Source organism: Vigna radiata, chromosome 3 (genome assembly GCF_000741045.1).
Source record: "Vigna radiata var. radiata cultivar VC1973A chromosome 3, Vradiata_ver6, whole genome shotgun sequence".
In the NCBI taxonomy this organism is placed as follows: Eukaryota; Viridiplantae; Streptophyta; class Magnoliopsida; order Fabales; family Fabaceae; genus Vigna; species Vigna radiata.
In genome coordinates, this window is record NC_028353.1 from 6240960 (window position 1) to 6259166 (window position 18207).

The following is an 18207-nucleotide window of genomic DNA, read 5'->3' on the forward strand; positions in this document are numbered from 1 at the left end:
GGGAGAGGGGCTGTAAATTAGAGGTGTTGATATGAAGGGCAAAATCAATTGGAGCATGGAGCAGCTATCAAAAAACTTGGGAGAGGGCTTGTATCTTCTCTTTGATTTCCATTTCTTCCCTATCTCTTTAATTTGTAGAACCATCAATTTTCTATCATGGAGGGTTATTCTTATTTGTTGAGATTAGTTGTAAACACATGGAACTCTATTGTAATCTTGTGCTATTAATGATATATGTTTTTCTAATTGATATTAATATTCAATTTTCATGCTTAATGCTTGACGTGGATTGTTCCATACTTGATTTGTGATTCTTGAGGTATTTATAAATGTCTCTAAAACCTAGACTTGAAATTGATTCATTAGTAATCCAAGACTCTTAAACTTAGTGCATGATTGTTTGTATCTATGATTAGAAATTAACTTTTCTCTCTTGATAAATAACCAACATTTGTGTTAATAATTTTACAAATAAGGTCATGTTAGACACCACTATGAACTTTGATATCTCAACCATGCTGACACCCCAAAGGTCACTAATCATATGTGATCGCATTAAAATTTATTAAAAAGAAAAAGAGAAAATAAACAAATACAAAGCATGTGGTGACCACACCAAATCTATGATAAAAATTGAATATATTAAAACATAAACAAACTATACCTATTATGAAAAAATATAAATAAATACATGGAGATAAAAATCAATACAATCGTTTTCTTCTCAAGAGAATGAAAAACTTTGTATATGTTTAAAGTGCAAACATATCATCTCCCTCTAAAAGACTCAAAAAAATCACTCATTAATCAAAAATTCATGACATTAAAGACAAACCATTCTCTAATCAAAACCTATGAAAACCCACTGAAAAAACATAAAAAGCTTTGAATTAGGTATGTTTAAAAAAAATGTAAGCATATATGTCATCACTCTAAAATTCTAAAAATACCACTCATTTGATAAAAAAAAAATCACATATTAAATAAAAATTATTCTCTAATCAAAATCTTTTGAAACTCTTTAAACATACTTCTAATCATAACCAGTCTTCCATAAACTTGATATAAGAAATCTACACTCATAAATAGAAATCTATACTTGTAAACTTTTAGAAGAGCAAAATATGAGAAAATAAATTAAATTTAAAATTAATTTATGCATGAACTTTTATAAAAAAAAATATGATTTTTTAAAAATTAATTTATAGAAGCTCATAGCAATAATTACATTTTTTTTTTTGGAAAGGCCTACTACAGGGAGAAGTTTCTGAAAAATTACATTTAATATAGATATATTGATTGAACTTGAGTATTGAAATTCATATGGTTATATATTCCAAATGGTTGACATGTTAGGTGACTAAAACAATTGGAAATTAGTGTTGAAAACAGCAAAGACACGTATATTTGTCTTGTTTCACACTACTAAACAATTAGTCACACAACAATGCATGGCTTCCATTCAAAACCAAATGATGCTGTCGGTGTCACCTATATAACGACAATACAACACAAGAGTTAATTTCCAAGTCAATTTTCAACCCAAGTCATTAATTATTTCGTACAAAAAATGCCATCGTCCACCACAATGACCAAATCCGTTATCAACTTTTCTATTACATTTTCATTTGTTTAATAAAAAAAAATGCAAAGTTAAAATATAAATAACAAATAAAGCAATAACAATAATTTAATTTCCATTAAGTACTATAATATTGTTTTATATTAATCATAGAATATTATGCATAAAAATAAATAAATAAAATGACGGAAACAAATAATTACCATATTACTTGACTAAACAAAATTAAACGACACAACTAAAAAATATAAAACTATTAATATAATAAAAAATTAAATAAAAATGAATAAATTATGAAAGAAATTAAACTTAATAAAACAATAATAGTAATATAGTTAATAAAACTTAATAGATGAATTGAAAATTTGCATTGTAATCTAGTTAATTAATAAATACTCCTCTAACATAATATGTAGCGATAAATGGGTTATTATTTTAATTAATTTATCAAATATTTTATTACACCACCATGTGATAATTGTTTTATAATATGATATTTCCTTTCAAATAAGTTGTAATACATTACGGGTGTTGCTCCCTCCACATCTCCAAGTGCTCTTCCACCTTCATTTTATTTTCATTTATTTTAAAAATATTTTATATCTCTTCACTATTTTCTTTTATTTCAAAAATATCCTACACTCCCATTATCTTCAATAATCTTTCTCTTTCTTTCTCTACATTAATGTAGCATTCACATGGTTCAGATTTAAATTTGTAATATACTGCAAAATATAAAATTCAGAAAACTTTAATATTAGTACTTCTACCACTTCCATTTTATATTAATAGTAGGTTTAAACCCTTTAATCGTCCCTATTTTTGGGACGCTTTTCCAATTTCATCCCCCTTTTATTAAAACTTCCAATTTGGTTCTCCAAAGAGTCAATTTCAATCAAATTGACTCTTTCCGTTAAAATAAGTTAACACCGTTAAGTATTTGGACAACACAGTGAATGAGGTGTTAACGTTTGCACAACTAGGAAGATGGCGTGTCAATTTTTTTGAAAACGTGGCATAAATTGGATGTTAAGTGGTTGACTTCAAAAATATTTGATTAAAAATATATATATATAAATCATTCTCGTTACAAGACCGTGAAATCCTACCCAAAAATCTTATTCCGAGATAGACAGATAGACACAACAGATTCCAGAAATCTTCAAGCATAAATTCTTCCGATGAAGTTGTTAATAATCCTTGTTCATCGAACAAAAAAAATTCTAAAATTGCAAGATAAATAAAAAATAAATTTCTGGGATTCCGGTGAGTTGGACATCATGGAACTCCTAGTGCAACACCTCCACTTCATTGTCTTACTCACAAAAGCTTGCTTCCTTTTTTCTTAATTTTCTCAATATTTTACCCTCCCAAATTTAAACCCTCATCTCTCAATTAGAAAATTGCATGCCCTGATCTCCTTTCAGGGTCCCATTGTTCAACCTGGAAGAGGCCAGAAAACAAAATCCATTTTTGGAACTTCCCCTGATCTAAAAATCTGAACTTTCAGGTAATTTTGCCTAGTATTTTGCATTTTTCTTCTGGGTTTTTGTTTCCATGGGGCTGTGTCATGGAAAACCCGTTGAAACCTCACGAAGTGAAGGTGGGCACCACGTTTTCCCCGGCGAGAAAGAGGTGACGGCGGTGGTGGAAGGGTTGGTGAAGGAAAGTGACGGTGGTTTGGATGGGTTACCTGAAGGGTTCTTTGATGGGTTGGATGAATTTGGGTTTGGTTCAATTGAAAGCACCTTTTCACCAGAATAATCTTTGCCTTGGGGTTTCCCACAAATGAAAGCACCTCTCCCCGCCTTATATTCCGGTCTTTTCTATCTCAACAGACAATTTGTTCTCTATTTGGAAACCCAGTTTTAATACAGTGATAGAAACAATAGGAGATTCAACAAACCATGTAGAATGTTTTGCTTTTGATTATTCAAACTTTTTGGTACCAGAGGCCATTACACTGTTGATTTGGCCGTAGGGGTTGGTGCAGGATTTTTCCTGAACATTGTGCATAAGTTGGAATAGCATTGCCATGATCCAATGATTAAAGGAATGAAGTTTTGGAAGGAAGAAGAAGACAAAGGGTGACCTTTTACAAAAATTATTAACCCTAAATCCCTAATCAGATTTAACAATATATTTTAAAGTGTAATTTTTGTAAAAAGCCACGTTTCATCAGATCAATGACATGTTTCATGACTACAAAGGCCACCTGTGCAAACGTTAACACCTCATCCACTGTGTTGTCCAAATACTAGACGGTGTTAACTTTTTTTAACGGAAATGGTCAATTTGATTAAAATTGGCTCTTTTGAGGACCGAATTGGGAGTTTTAATAAAAGAGGAATGAAATTGGGAAAGCGCCCCAAAAATAGGAACGATTAAAGAGTTTAAACCTTAATAGTAAATAATAATATATTATTATTATTATATACTAACTTTATAATGACAAAAAAACTAAAAAAATTCCAAATCTTTAACAAATAACTTTTCTTTTATATTTTAAGTATTTAATAATATTTTTATATTATTTATCTAATAAATTAAATACTTTATTCAAGTTATTTGAGCTGAATATGTTTGTAAGTTAAAAAATAATATAATGTTAAAAATTATAGATATTAAATGTAAAAAAAAATACACATATATATAAACATTTTTCTAGAAATTTAGAACAAAATTTTACCATTTATTAAGTAATTTGAAGAAAAAAAATATATTAAACAACAAAAATAAGATTGAATCAAACTTATTTAAGGGAATATATCAGAAGTTCAAATTTGAGCCATGTAAATGCTCCATTAATGAGTCATGTAAATGCTCCATTAATATAGAGAGAAAGATGGTTAAGGATAGTGGGGATGTGTAGGATATTTTTGGAATAAAAGAAAATAGTGAGAAGATGTAAAATATTTTTGAAATAAATAAAAATAGTGGAGAGGTGGAGGAGCACTTGGAGAGATGGAGAGAGCAACACCCATATATTAGCCTATTTGGGATCTTTTATTTTATATTTGGTTAAATATATGTTTTAGTCCTCATATTTGTTCCCCATCCTCAGTTAGGTCCTCATGTTTTTTTTTTGTCCCAATTGCATCCTAATATTTGTAAATCTGAGGCAATTAAGCCCTCTTCGTTTTTTTTTGTCCCAATTGCATTTTAATATTTGTAAATTTGAGACAATTAAGCCCTCTCAATTGGCCTACGACGTTAGTTCCAGTTAACGGAGAGGGCTTAATTGCCTCAAATTTACAAATATTAGGATGCAATTGGGACAAAAAAAAAACATGAGCACCTAATTGAGAATGGAGAACAAATATGAGGACTAAAACATATATTTAACCTTTATATTAACATACAAGGTATAATATAATGATTAAAATGTCATATTGAACATTTTTTTTTCACTTTTCAAATATGAATGCTTAAAGTTAAGTTATCATGTTACCGAAGATAGTTAAAAATTGATCATAAACTAAGTATTAAGTTGAATTTCATTAATTTTAAAGAGATAATAAATTCATTTCAACAATTACAATTAAAAGAAATAAAACCACAATGTTTAATAATCTACTAGGATAAAAAAAATAAAATTTATAAAGTGTAGTTCAAATTTCCATATATATTCAATTAAAATGCTCACAAAACTTATTTGATATTGTACAATAAATATATATACTGAGAAATTAAATGGTGGCATCTCAATTATTTTTCTCGCCAAAATTATATTTTTTTATGAAAAGTATAATTATATTAATTAAAGTGACCATAACAAAATGGTTTCACGTTTTTAACATTTAAAATGATGAGACAATATTTATTCCTGTTAAGAGTAGTGGATAAAAATATGTATCGAGGTCAAAGTCATGCACGATAGAAAAATATTTTTTTTTTAAGAGAAAGCAAATATATTAACTTCTATTTATATAAGAATCACACAAAAAAACCAAGTCAAATTTTAATAATAATAATTATTATTTGTATCACAAACAAATTATTATCATAACACTATTTTATCAAATTTATACATAAAAAATAAAATTTTATTCTATACGATTACAATAAATTATAAACAAATAATTTTTAGTCCATCAAACAATTCGATATTTAATATAAATTATTATAGTATTAATAATTTGTATTAAATCTCAAACAGAAATTAAAATTTATTTAGTTTAACTAAAATAAAATTAATTTATAAATCATTTTATCTCATCTGATAAATCTAAATTATATAAACATATAATATCTAATAAATTTAAAATTAATTATATAACTAACATAAATTAATTTAATTATTAACACCCAGTAAATTATAATATAAATTAAAATACATCTACTAAGATAAAAATAAAATTAAATTAAATATTCACATTAAAACTAAGATAAAACTAACATACGAATCTAAATATTTAATATTAAAGATTTTAAAAGTCCAAAAGCATCACAAAAAGAGAAAAAACTAATAACAAAAGAGATCTCGCACAAAGCAGAGAACTGACCTTAATGCGAAAATTAATTAATTAGTATGAATTTTTTCGAAAAACGAGCTTTATAAGCATCGAATAAAATAAAATGGAGTGAAAACAAAACCAATAAACCTCAAAACCATGTTGTTGTCACCTAGTTGCAAATCTCGCACGCAAAGAAACCACAAAGTTATTGATAATTTCTTTTTATATGAAATTTTATTGAAATAAAATAAATAAATACAAAATATTAGATACCATACATGATAAGATATTTAAATTATAAATTCTATTATAAGAAAAATTTAAATTAATACATAAATATAAAACATTCTCTATTAGAATGAGTCAGATTGAATAATCAACTTATCCTTTCAAAAATATTAAAAACTTTGATCTTGGTTTTGATTTTATAAACTATATATTTAGTTTTAATTATTGAAATGTATTAAAACAAGGTTAAGTGATTCCTTTAATTGTATTCTATATGTCATGTTTAGATATATTTTTCTGTGTTTTGAAAAATGCTTTACTTTTTTTTTTCCATGTTTGTTTACACAATTTTTTTTTATCTTACTTTTATCATGTTTTCTTATATTTAAAGTTTACTTGTTAAAATGACCTTTATTTTGTTAGAACGTTTTAAATTCAATCTAACTAAAGTTTTTAAATCTAATATCAATTAAAGTATAATATTATTGTTTAGGACATTATGCACTTCTTCTCAGTCTTGATCAAAACTTTTATAATTTAAACTTGATTCTTAAATTTTCTGCTTATTTTGTGACTTACACTTTTATAATTTAATTTTGATTCGTAAATTTTCTGCTTATTTGTGATTTAAACTTTTATAATTTAATCTTGATTGGTAGATATTTTGTTTGAACTATTTTTTATTTGGTCCGTTATAAATTTTACATTGGTCATGATATATTTCATTTACTTTTATATTCATAATCTCTCATCTAAAAGATATTTTTGATTAATTTTAATTCTAAGTATTCTCATCACAAGTTCCATGGTAGATTTGTTTAATTATCATTAATCAAGAAATCTTTTGAGTGATATTCATAGCTACCAAAAGTAATTATGTCAATCTCTTATATTTTAATAAATCGCGACAAAATGTTTTATTTTCAAAAGCTACACCCGAAAATAATTAATAGAGATTAACATTCAGATAAGTTTTCTTTGTCGACAAAACAAAATATCATCTCTATATATATATATATGAGTGATGATACATTATACTCAAATTATTACTAAAATCTACTCAATATTAATAAAACTATATTTTTATTTTAAAATATAAAATAATGTAAGAAAGAAAAAACAGTTTTTTATTGGATATTAGATAGAAATTTTGTTAATATCGATTTCGTATTTTAAAATTTAGCTTCAAAATTAGTTTCAATTTTTTTAGTGACGGACGCAGCATGATGTCAATCACAATGATTGAATTAATGTAAAACTATATGAATTTTATAAAATAAAGTGCCGTCCACGGAAAATTAATTTTTGATAAAATGATCATAATTGCATATTAAATTAAGACTCTAATATAAACTCTAACTAAAGCACTCAAATATTTTTAAAATCATTGATTAATTTTTTTTCCCATTAGAATTTCAAAATACTTCATCAGTAATAAAATCACAGCAAAAATAAAAATTAATAAAGTAATTAAATCATTTTCATAAGCATAATTGACGTCGCAATTACCGGCGCCAACCTCACCATGGCGTACCTGGGAGATGAAAGATGACGACATTAAGTAAATTACAGCCATGCCCAAGTAATCAAGATAATCATTTTATTAAATAGAGTAAATGATATTTAACTTTTACAATTTTTTCAAACTATACTTAATCTAAAAACAATATATTTAGATCGGTTACAACTCGCGGGTCAATCTAACCCACCACGGGTTCGAGTAGTGTTGGGTTGGAAAAAAATACATTTTTTTATGCAGATTAATTTTCAACTCGGTTCATTTAAACTTAACCTGTGGTGAATTGAATTGACTCACTAACTTACTTAATTTTATTTTTATTAATTTATTATTTTATAAAATCCTAAAATATGTCATGTATTTGTATTTTTTTATTATTTTGAATTGTCGGAGAATTAAATTTATTTAGATTTAAATTACAAAAAGTTTCTAATTTTTTTTATTTTAAAAATTATAATTAAGTGAATCGGTGAATCGATCCGTTTAACCACCAACCTGTGGTGGGTTAAACCGAATTCGAATTTTTCTGACTCGCTAATAAATGAGATGAGTTGGGTTGACTCACTAACTGAACAACCCATAATAGACCGGATCGGATCGAACTGGATGACCCTACAAAATTGAAACATAATAAAAATAATTTATACCACAAGTTTGAAATTATACTAAGTTAAATATATAGTAAATTAAACCTGTTCCAAGTATCTTAAATTTTGAAAAAACAGTAAATAATATGTAAAGTTATATTAGACATTCATCTTGTCTAGTATATTATATTGGTATTTTAAAACCAAGGTAATCTGTAAAATGGTAAGATGCAATTATCCACGTGAAAAAAAAAATAATTGAAATTTATAAAGATGGACGTGAATTAAGATAACTCTTATAATATAAATAAAATAATATAATAATATCAAAATTCATAATAATATCTAACATCACCTTATTTAAAAAATAAATTTATAAAAAATTATAAGAATAATAGAAATATTAAATGTCACCGTATTTTAATATTTTGTTATGGAGTTTGCTTATTCTATATAAAACATTATAGCATTTAAAATAATATATATATCCAAGTTTATCATGATGTTTTTATTGTATTTGGGGATTATCATAGATCATTCTTGATTTGTAATCCTCTTCAAAGTCTATCGAGCAAATTAGTTTTCAGTAAGAGAAATTAACACTAATTCTAATTACATTATTTAAAAAGCATGTCGTTTTATATGTTCTTAGTTGTTGTTAGTAGGTCTTTGAGTTTGAAAATGTCTTATGTGTTAAAATTACATTTGTTTATATCAAAGTTGAAAATTGATATTTGAGTTATGGTTATGATCAAGTACATGTATTAATTCAACGTTGAAATTTGGTTTTAATTTTGAATTGAAAATGATAGTTTGATTTGTTAATTTTCCATATTCATTAAGTAGACCGAATGTAAGGATCATAAGTAATTAATTATACTAATTTTTGCGTGAGTGAAATAGACAATGTATTCAATAATTTGAATTATACTAAAAGAAAATTTAGGAAAAAAAATCTTTAAAAGAATTCATTTAATAAAATTCTGAAAAATAATTTAGTTTCACTATTTCATAGTGTTAATAATCATGCAAATATATTCATAAAGTTATATTATAATTTTTTTATGAAAATTGAATATTTAAGTACTCTTTACAAATAGTATAAACACAGTTTTCATTAACAACTGTTCAGTTACATCCCACAACGTCATCAATGACGTTCTTTTAAAACCTTATTTTCGTTACTATAAAAAACAGTTTAACTTTACTTTTTTTTTTCTTCAATTAAACAATGTTTAATTTTATTGTTATTAGATCTGGATATCATAATATCTATATATGTGAATTTTGATTACTAAAAAAATTAAAATTAAAATTTAATTTTATATTTTATTAAATTAAATTTAATTAAAATTAATTTATATCTTATTAAATTAAAATTAATTAAAATTAAATTTTAATTTATATTTAATTTAACTTATATTATATTATATATATATATGTATATTTCAATTTATTTAAAACTTATTTAAAAAATTTATAGAACATATGTTTTAAAATATTTAAAAATATCTATAAGTATTTTTTAAATAAATATACAATCAGAAAAAAGAATTAAAAATAAATTTATTTTATTACAAATTGAATAATACGTAGACACTATCTATCTATGTTCATCCAACTCAATTTCATCATAAAAATATTAGAGTAATAATACTATGGTATCTTTTACATTCATTTGATATAGAATACATAGATAAAATGGTTAAAAAAATATAAAGTTTTATAATTTGAAAAAGAAAAATAAAAGTAAGTAAAAATAATATAAAAAATATTTTTTCAAAATATTAATATATTAACTTAGCAGTAAAAGAAAAAGGAAAAAATGGAGAATTTTGAAAAGGAATGTACGGAAGCATAATTATGGGAGAGACGGTGTAAGCGTGTAAGCGCGTGGATTGGAAATTTCCTGGCAAATTAACTTTTCTTCTCCTTTTCACTCGGATGCAATTTTGTCTTTTACTATCACTTTGCCTAACTTTCCCCGTCATTGATTCCGAGGCTGCGTGCTTTAATTTTCATACATAAAATAAATAAAAACAAGAAAAAAATATCAAAATTATTTTCTTTTTTATTTTTCAAATAATAAATAAATACAATAATTTAAATTTTAATAGAATAAAAATGATAACAAAGTTAATATTCTTTTAGACTTCTCACATTTTGTGGTCCTGCACCATTTTACTAAGAGTACCTACTGTTGATTCTCTGAAACCGCTTCTTGTATATGTTCATCTCTCTCTCTATATATATATAACGTCATGAGGTGTTGTGCTTGAGAATTGGTCTACAGAATAACGAAGAAAACAAGATTTTCTGGTCGTTGGTGCGGCAAATATCAGTGAGAGAGACTAAAAGTGTATGATCAAGTGATCGAAGATGGACGTTATGCCACCAGGTTATCGTTTCTACCCCACAGAAGAGGAGCTCATCTCCTTCTATCTTCATAATAAACTCGAAGGAGAAAGAGAAGACATGAATCGTGTTATTCCAGTGGTTGATATTTACGACTACAACCCCTCCCAACTCCCACGTAATAAACTTCTTATATTTCTCTTCTTTTCATTTTTTCATCAAGATTCTACAATTGAAGAAGGTGCAAGTCATGTATTTTTGGGTTTCCTCTATCGGGTCAAACATGTTTATGTTAATATTTTTTATGGGTTTGCAGAAATCTCTGGAGAGGCGAGTCTGAGAGACACGGAACAATGGTTCTTTTTCATTCCGAGGCAAGAGAGTGAAGCACGAGGAGGAAGACCAAAGCGTCTCACGACCACAGGGTACTGGAAAGCAACAGGGTCTCCGAATCATGTTTATTCTTCGGATAATCGAATAATAGGCATTAAAAGGACTATGGTTTTCTACAGTGGAAGAGCTCCAAATGGAGCCAAAACCGATTGGAAGATGAACGAGTATACCGCCATCAAAGGTGAACCATCACAGGTGAGCCATCATCCTCTAAACAGCCCATTAGGGTTCTTAGATCAACCATTACAACAATTTGGTTTCAATTGTATAGTATATACATTGCATGAAATTTCATTTATCGTTCATGATATTTAGTGCAGTTTTTATAATAGTGGCAGTTAACTAATTAATGTTTTCATTGCGTTGTACATGTTAATCAGTTGCAGTTAAGGAAGGAATTCAGTTTATGCAGAGTGTACAAAAAATCCAAGTGTTTGCGTGCATTTGATAGAAGACCACCACCAAGGAGGAACACAATGAGGCATTCGATTGCTGAAAATGGTGAAGAGCAAGAAAAGGGTTATGATTATCATCAGCATCAAATGTTGGAGAGAAGTGCAACATGTTCGCCGGAGAGTTCTTCCTCCGGAGACCTTGACCATGACCAACCCACCCTGCACGGTGAGGGAGGAACCCAAATGGATGTCGACAACGACCCTTTTTTGGATTGGGAGAAAGTGGATTTGTTCTTGGGATCGGAATCATGAAAGGGTTCCAATCGTGTGCGATCTATCTAATATCTATCATATCTATGCGTTGCTGCTACAACAAAGTTGACTCGGCTACACACACAGAATAAGCACAACAAGCTGGTTTACGTTAATTACAAATGTTGCAGACCACTACTTTTTTTTTTTTTTTTAATGTTCTTATTGCTATTTCTGTATAGATATTAGTGACTAATTTAAAAACTGTCACAAGCTCTTCCTTCTGTGATCAATCGAACCATCTTCATCATGCAAATCTTCAGGAACATATAATATTATGAAGATTACAGTACACCGTTAGTTTCTTTAGATTGAACATGATTATCTTTGGGTTTTTCAATGTTCATGTAAGGATTAAAAGACTTGGATATCCGAAAATTTCATGGAGATGCTCACATTTTTAAATTTGTTTTTTTTTTAATTAATTATCTTTTTATTACTTGTTTGAGTCTGGATTAAAAATCTGACCCGCATCTAATATTCATGAATAAAAGAAGGTTAATAACATTTTCTAATATTTTTCCGAAAATATGATTTTCTGTTAATTATAAATGATTGAAAGTCGCAAAATTTTAAAAGATTCGTTTCTTTATTTTGTAAGTCTCATTTGTACTTGTGTAGTATTTAATACAAATTTTAGTAGAAGGTTAGAAGAAAGTGTTACTTATTTGTTTTAAAAGAAATGTTTTCTCATTTTTTTTTAGAAAGAGGGGACTGCACTGCTCGAAACTAAACGCTTAATATTCTGATCACTTTAAATTTATAAAAAATAGATTGCCTTAGTTTATATCCATTTCTAGGATCATATGAGATTAGTGTTACGATAAGAAAAAAAAAACGTTCACTTTTACTTTAAAATTCCTTTGATCTTGTTTGCATGTTTTCTCATATGGGAATCTTTGATTGTAGGACCAAAAGCATGAATGAATGCGGATTAATTCAAAGCAATTGTGTCACTTGTGTGGTTATAAATTTAAATTTTAGATATATAAATTTATATTAATAAATATCAAAAGAAAGACTTTATGATACCAATAGATTGTATCAAACAAAAACAGAAAAAAAAATCCTTATTATAAATTACATTTTATGGCTCACGAAATTTCAAACTCTAAATCTGACAAGGATTATATGTATTTACAACATTCTTTTATTTATTAATTAATAGCGATCAAACTAGTGATTAGTACAACGTAGTAATTTAGTACAAAGAATGAGATTTCATAAAATGGTGCACTGCTTTGCATTTTTATTTTGAAATAAATAAAATCTAAAGCGAAAAGAAAAAGGTTGCAATGATCGATATAGGATGATGAGTAAGTCATTCTTCCAAAATTATTAGTGCAGTTTAGCATTTCATTTTCAGATTTATAATAAAGTGTTATTTTATGAATTAATCTTCTCACTTAATTAGATTTCTTTCCTACTCTTTAACATAGTTTTTTTTTTTTCTTTCCGTTATAAATAAGTCGTATACATGCATAAAAAAGGAGAATGCCACATAAGTAATTTGGCAAGTTTTAATGTTCTGTCTCAACAAAATGTAAAATTTTATTGATTATTTAATAATATATTATCAGATAAATAGAAAACTTTTGATTCTTAATTATAATACGCAGTTGTTTATAAAAAAAAGGTTAAATATGTTTTTAGACCCTATACTTTGAATGATTTTGGTTTTTAGTCTCTCTTTCAAACCAAGGTACAATTTAGTCCTTCAACTCTAAAAAACTCTGGTTTTACTTATTTTTACCAATTTTTTTAACTTTATTTGTTGTTTTAAGCACGTTTCATTATAGCATTTGGATTGTTTACACTGTTTGACACATTTTTACTTCAATGTTAACTGAGAAACGCGTTTGAAACAGCAAATAAAGTTAAAAAAATTTAGTAAAAAGAACTAAAACTAGAGTTTTATAAAGTTGAAGGACTAAATTGTACCTTAGTTTAAAAGATGGACTAAAACCAAAATCGCACCAAAGTACAGGGATTAAAAACATATTTAACCCTAAAACATATCTAAAGAATGTTAAGAAGTGGGTTTTAAACTGAACAAAGTTAAAAAGTGGATTTTAAACCCAACTCAATCTCATAAAACCGATTTATAAAATAAAATTACATCTATTTATATATTATAAATTGACCTTATTTCTAATCCATAAAACTTTTAAGAAAGAAAGTAATACTTCAGATTGAAATAATCAGCATTTTAATTTTTATAAGAGGAAATATGTATCCTACATTTTGCTAGTTTTTACCTGTAACTCCTTGTTTGATTTATAGCATGAATTCCTTTAGGTTGAAGAAAGTGTTAAGAATTATGATTACAAGTTAACTTTTCTACCTTTGGTTTTGTTTTTGAAAATAATATTTTGGTTAAAAATGTTCATGCATCACATTTGTATACTACGTAGTTCTTTCCGAAGCATCTGTGGAAGTGTTTTATAGCTGTTTTGACAAGACCAGCAACAGTAACATGTGAATAGAAGAAAAAATGGAGCATATTAATGGAGATGTCACATAGGTACTGACCCAGAAGCTCAACTCCTTCCACTATAAGTCTTTAGAAAGAAATCCTTATAATATTTTGAAATGTATATTTTTAGAATCTAATGCATTGACTTCCCTAAAAAACGCCATTAGTGGTCCTTGCTGCACCTTAAAACCCTAATTCCTAACTCCACTTGACCATAAATCAAGTAAATCACCTTCAGGACCACCAGTCTTAAATGCAGTGGGGACACTTTCCATCATGACAATTAGATACCAAAATATACTCATGTCCACGCTTAATTATGTTTAATTATAGATAACCAATAATTTAATATCTATTTATAAATTAATTAAAGGAGTTTGTTAACACGCGTACGCCTGTTTTTCAGTTGGTACGTTTTAACAATGTGTACCGCATTATAGTAGACAAAAATACCCTCATTTATTATGGATTCTAAGTTTTAAGGTCAAGGATATTTAAATAATTTTCATTCTCAAAACTAAAAAAAAAAACCTAAACCCTTACTCACCTCCCTCATTCCTCTCAATCCTTTCTCTTTCATCTCTCTCACTCCAACACATTTTCTTTGTCCCTATTGCCCAAATTGAAAAAAAAAATCAGAAACCCTTGCCTAACCCTTGTCCTTTTCCCTTCCTTATGTCCCTTTTTTATCACTGAATCAACTTTTACAGGTGTTTAGAATAAACTTTAACCACTGTGCAAGATAAAAAAACAATAAAATCATTTTTTACCTTTGAGATTTGGAAAGAGTAACGTAAAATGACAAAGTTTATATTCATTTTACACACATTAATAAATATAAAATGATTATAAAAGAGTAAACTTTTTCAATTTTTTAAAAATATCTCTAATTCAAATGACCACCACCATCTTCAATTGAGTTGAGATGTAAAAAAAAAATGTTGGAGTGATGACAGAGAAAATGTTGAGATGAGAGAGAAAATATCTCTGATGACAAAGGGTTTCTGATTTTTTTTTCTATATAGCAAACAGTAGGGATGATAGAGAAAATGTTGGAGCGAGAGAGATGACAGAAAATGTTGGAGTGGGAGAGATAAAAGAGAAAGGGTTGAGAGGAATGAGGGAGGTGAGTAAGGGTTTGGGGGTTTCTTTTTTTTTTTTTTAAGTTTTGAGAATGAAAATTATTTAAATATCCTTGACCTTAAAACTTAGAATCCATGATAAATGAGGGTATTTTTGTCTACTATAATCTGATACACATTGTTAAAACGTATCAACTGAAAAACAGGCGTACACGTGTTAACAAACCCCTTAATTAAATACATAATTATATTATTTTGTAAAAACTTAAAAGATAATCTGTATCTAAACTCGATCTGTTTATATGAATGACAATTGTAAGATAATCTTAAAGAAGACGATGACTAAGATTTTTGAGGATATTGCTCAACAAAATAAAAACACATTTATAATATAAGTAAAAAAAAATAAAAATCTTTATGTATACACGGACTCACCTGTCATAGCCTTAAATCTGTGTAGTTTGGATAAGAATCAAAGTGAAAGGACAACATAGAGAACATGACATTCATGCATTATTAACGCGTTACGCTTTGAATATTTGATCATTGATACAAGAAAATAGTACTGACGAATATGTATTATATAAAACAATCGCTTTTGATGAATTTCGGAGTAGTTACTATGCTGTCTCTGTATCTATCTGTAGAAATTTAAGTGTTGACTGAAAGACCTAGTTGACTCACCCCCTCAAGAAGGATGATTCTTCATTTTCTTGCTCAACGATATCTCAAATTAACCATTGAAGAAGTTAAAGAAATGTAAAATACCTGGCCTCACTGGTCAGAAGAGATTAGACATAAGAGTTGCAGACGTGTACGTATACACTCTTTTAATTTTCAGGTTGCTCAAATTTATCCGTTATATTTTCATAATACCTATTTCATCAAATGTTATAAATACGAATATTAATCTAAATTTTATTAAATCTAATCAATCTTATAAAATTTATTTATAAAATTAAGTTTGTAATTATTTATATATTATATAGAGTCTATTAGAAATCTCTAACTTATTATGNATATATATATATATATATATATATATATATATATATATATATATATATATTATTATGTATATATATATATATATTATTATGTATATATATTTATATAAGTGTGAGATTAAATTTTATTATAATCGATGACACAATTAAATAAACAATAAATTTCATTAAAATATGCTTTAATCTATGATTCTATATCATATTAATAAATACATTTTAAATTTAATTCGATTTCATAAAATTAATTTATAAAATAAAGTTTCTATTTATTTATATATTATAAATTTATTTTATCTCCGTTCAATACATAATTTTTAACTATAAAAAAAAACAAAAAAAAAACAAGATTATTTAAGCACATTCAGAACAAAAACAAATGTGTGTGAATTGTGGTAAAGGTTTAATAAAAACTATGTGTATAATTATTAACTTGTGGTTAAATAAGAACAATCAAAATTCACTACTAGATATAACTTTTCATAGTTTCAACCAGTGGTAACTTTAAATATATTATATTAATCTGAAAGATTTATTTGAGCTTGCGCTTTGTTGTTGTTAAAATGTTTTGGAGTCTATTAATTTGTCATCTATAAACATGAAAGAAACATTAATAGTAATTAAAAATTAATTTGAGATTTATCACGTGTTATTACGTATCAGAGTGTAAAGGATTGTGTAATAATAGTTTGCTCTTTTTTATAAATTTCCTTTCTAAAACTTTAAATTCTATTTATATCATATACGACTTGGTTCTGATCTTTAACTTTAGGATGATTAGATTATAGATTATAACATTAAGAAAGCAATTAGAACAATTATTGCTTTGAGTGTAGGATTCAACATCCACTCAAAACAATTTTTAGATTACTTGTATTTATGACTTTTTCTATGAATTTTTTTATTAGGATCAATCTAATGTCAAACTAATTTTATTTAAATTTGATTATTGATTTATTTATATTAATTAGATGATTAACTGATTCAGATAAGGACATATTGATCTCCTTTATGCTTAAACAATCAATCGCATTATTTCAATCGATATATATATATATATATATATATATATATATATATATATATATATATATATTATGAGTTTTCTAAAAAAAATGAAGAAAGGAGTGGTTGATGATAGTAATTAAAGACGCGGGAGAAGGAAAGTGAGTGTGAGGAGTTGAAGAATTTGGACTTGAAATATGGTATGAATTGAATTCAGATAGTCTATTAACGTGTGGAAATCATCATCAAATCATCATTTTTTCTAACCTAATTCATTTCCATGTTACTGCGTATACGACTTGTCTGCAAACTCCGTTCATTCTTCACAAATAATATCACTCTACTATGCAAAATAATACTGTTTTAAACAAAATAAAGTCATATTTCATAACAAAAAAGGTAAAACGCAAAAGTAAAAATAACAAAATATAAAATAAACACTATCTGGTACCCAGGTGAAACCAAAACATGAAACTTACTTATTTTCTTAGGAATTGAATGAAAAAAAAAAAACCCTTTGACTTTAGGATGTATTACCTTCGTTCTTGTGAATATATATAAATATATATATATATATATATATATATATATAGGAGATAATATTTTTTAAATATAAATAAATTTTAACTATTCTTATTTCACCTAATAACATATTTTTTTAAAAAACTAATTTCATATGATATTTGGCTGTATAGTAGTATACACAATTTGTTTTATGAAAATAATATTTTAAGAGAAAATTAAAATATTTGACTGATTTTTTTAATTGGCAAGAAGCTGTTTATATATATATATATATATATATATATATA

At 26.4% G+C, this 18207-nt stretch overlaps 1 protein-coding gene across 2 annotated transcripts; it reads left to right on the forward strand.

Annotated features, from left to right (window-relative positions):
• Positions 1-10613: 10613 nt before the first annotated feature.
• On the forward strand, positions 10614-12115 carry LOC106757504 (NAC domain-containing protein 90-like). Of its 2 annotated transcripts, none has more exons than XM_014640176.2 (3): positions 10614-10906; positions 11045-11316; positions 11502-12115. In XM_014640176.2, exons 1-3 carry the CDS (start codon positions 10753-10755, stop codon positions 11826-11828), a joined length of 753 nt encoding a protein of 250 aa, XP_014495662.1. In that variant the 5' UTR covers positions 10614-10752; the 3' UTR covers positions 11829-12115. The 2 variants fall into 2 exon arrangements, with proteins under 2 accessions (XP_014495662.1, XP_022634699.1); XM_022778978.1 differs by having other exon boundaries at positions 11508-12115.
• Positions 12116-18207: the final 6092 nt, after the last annotated feature.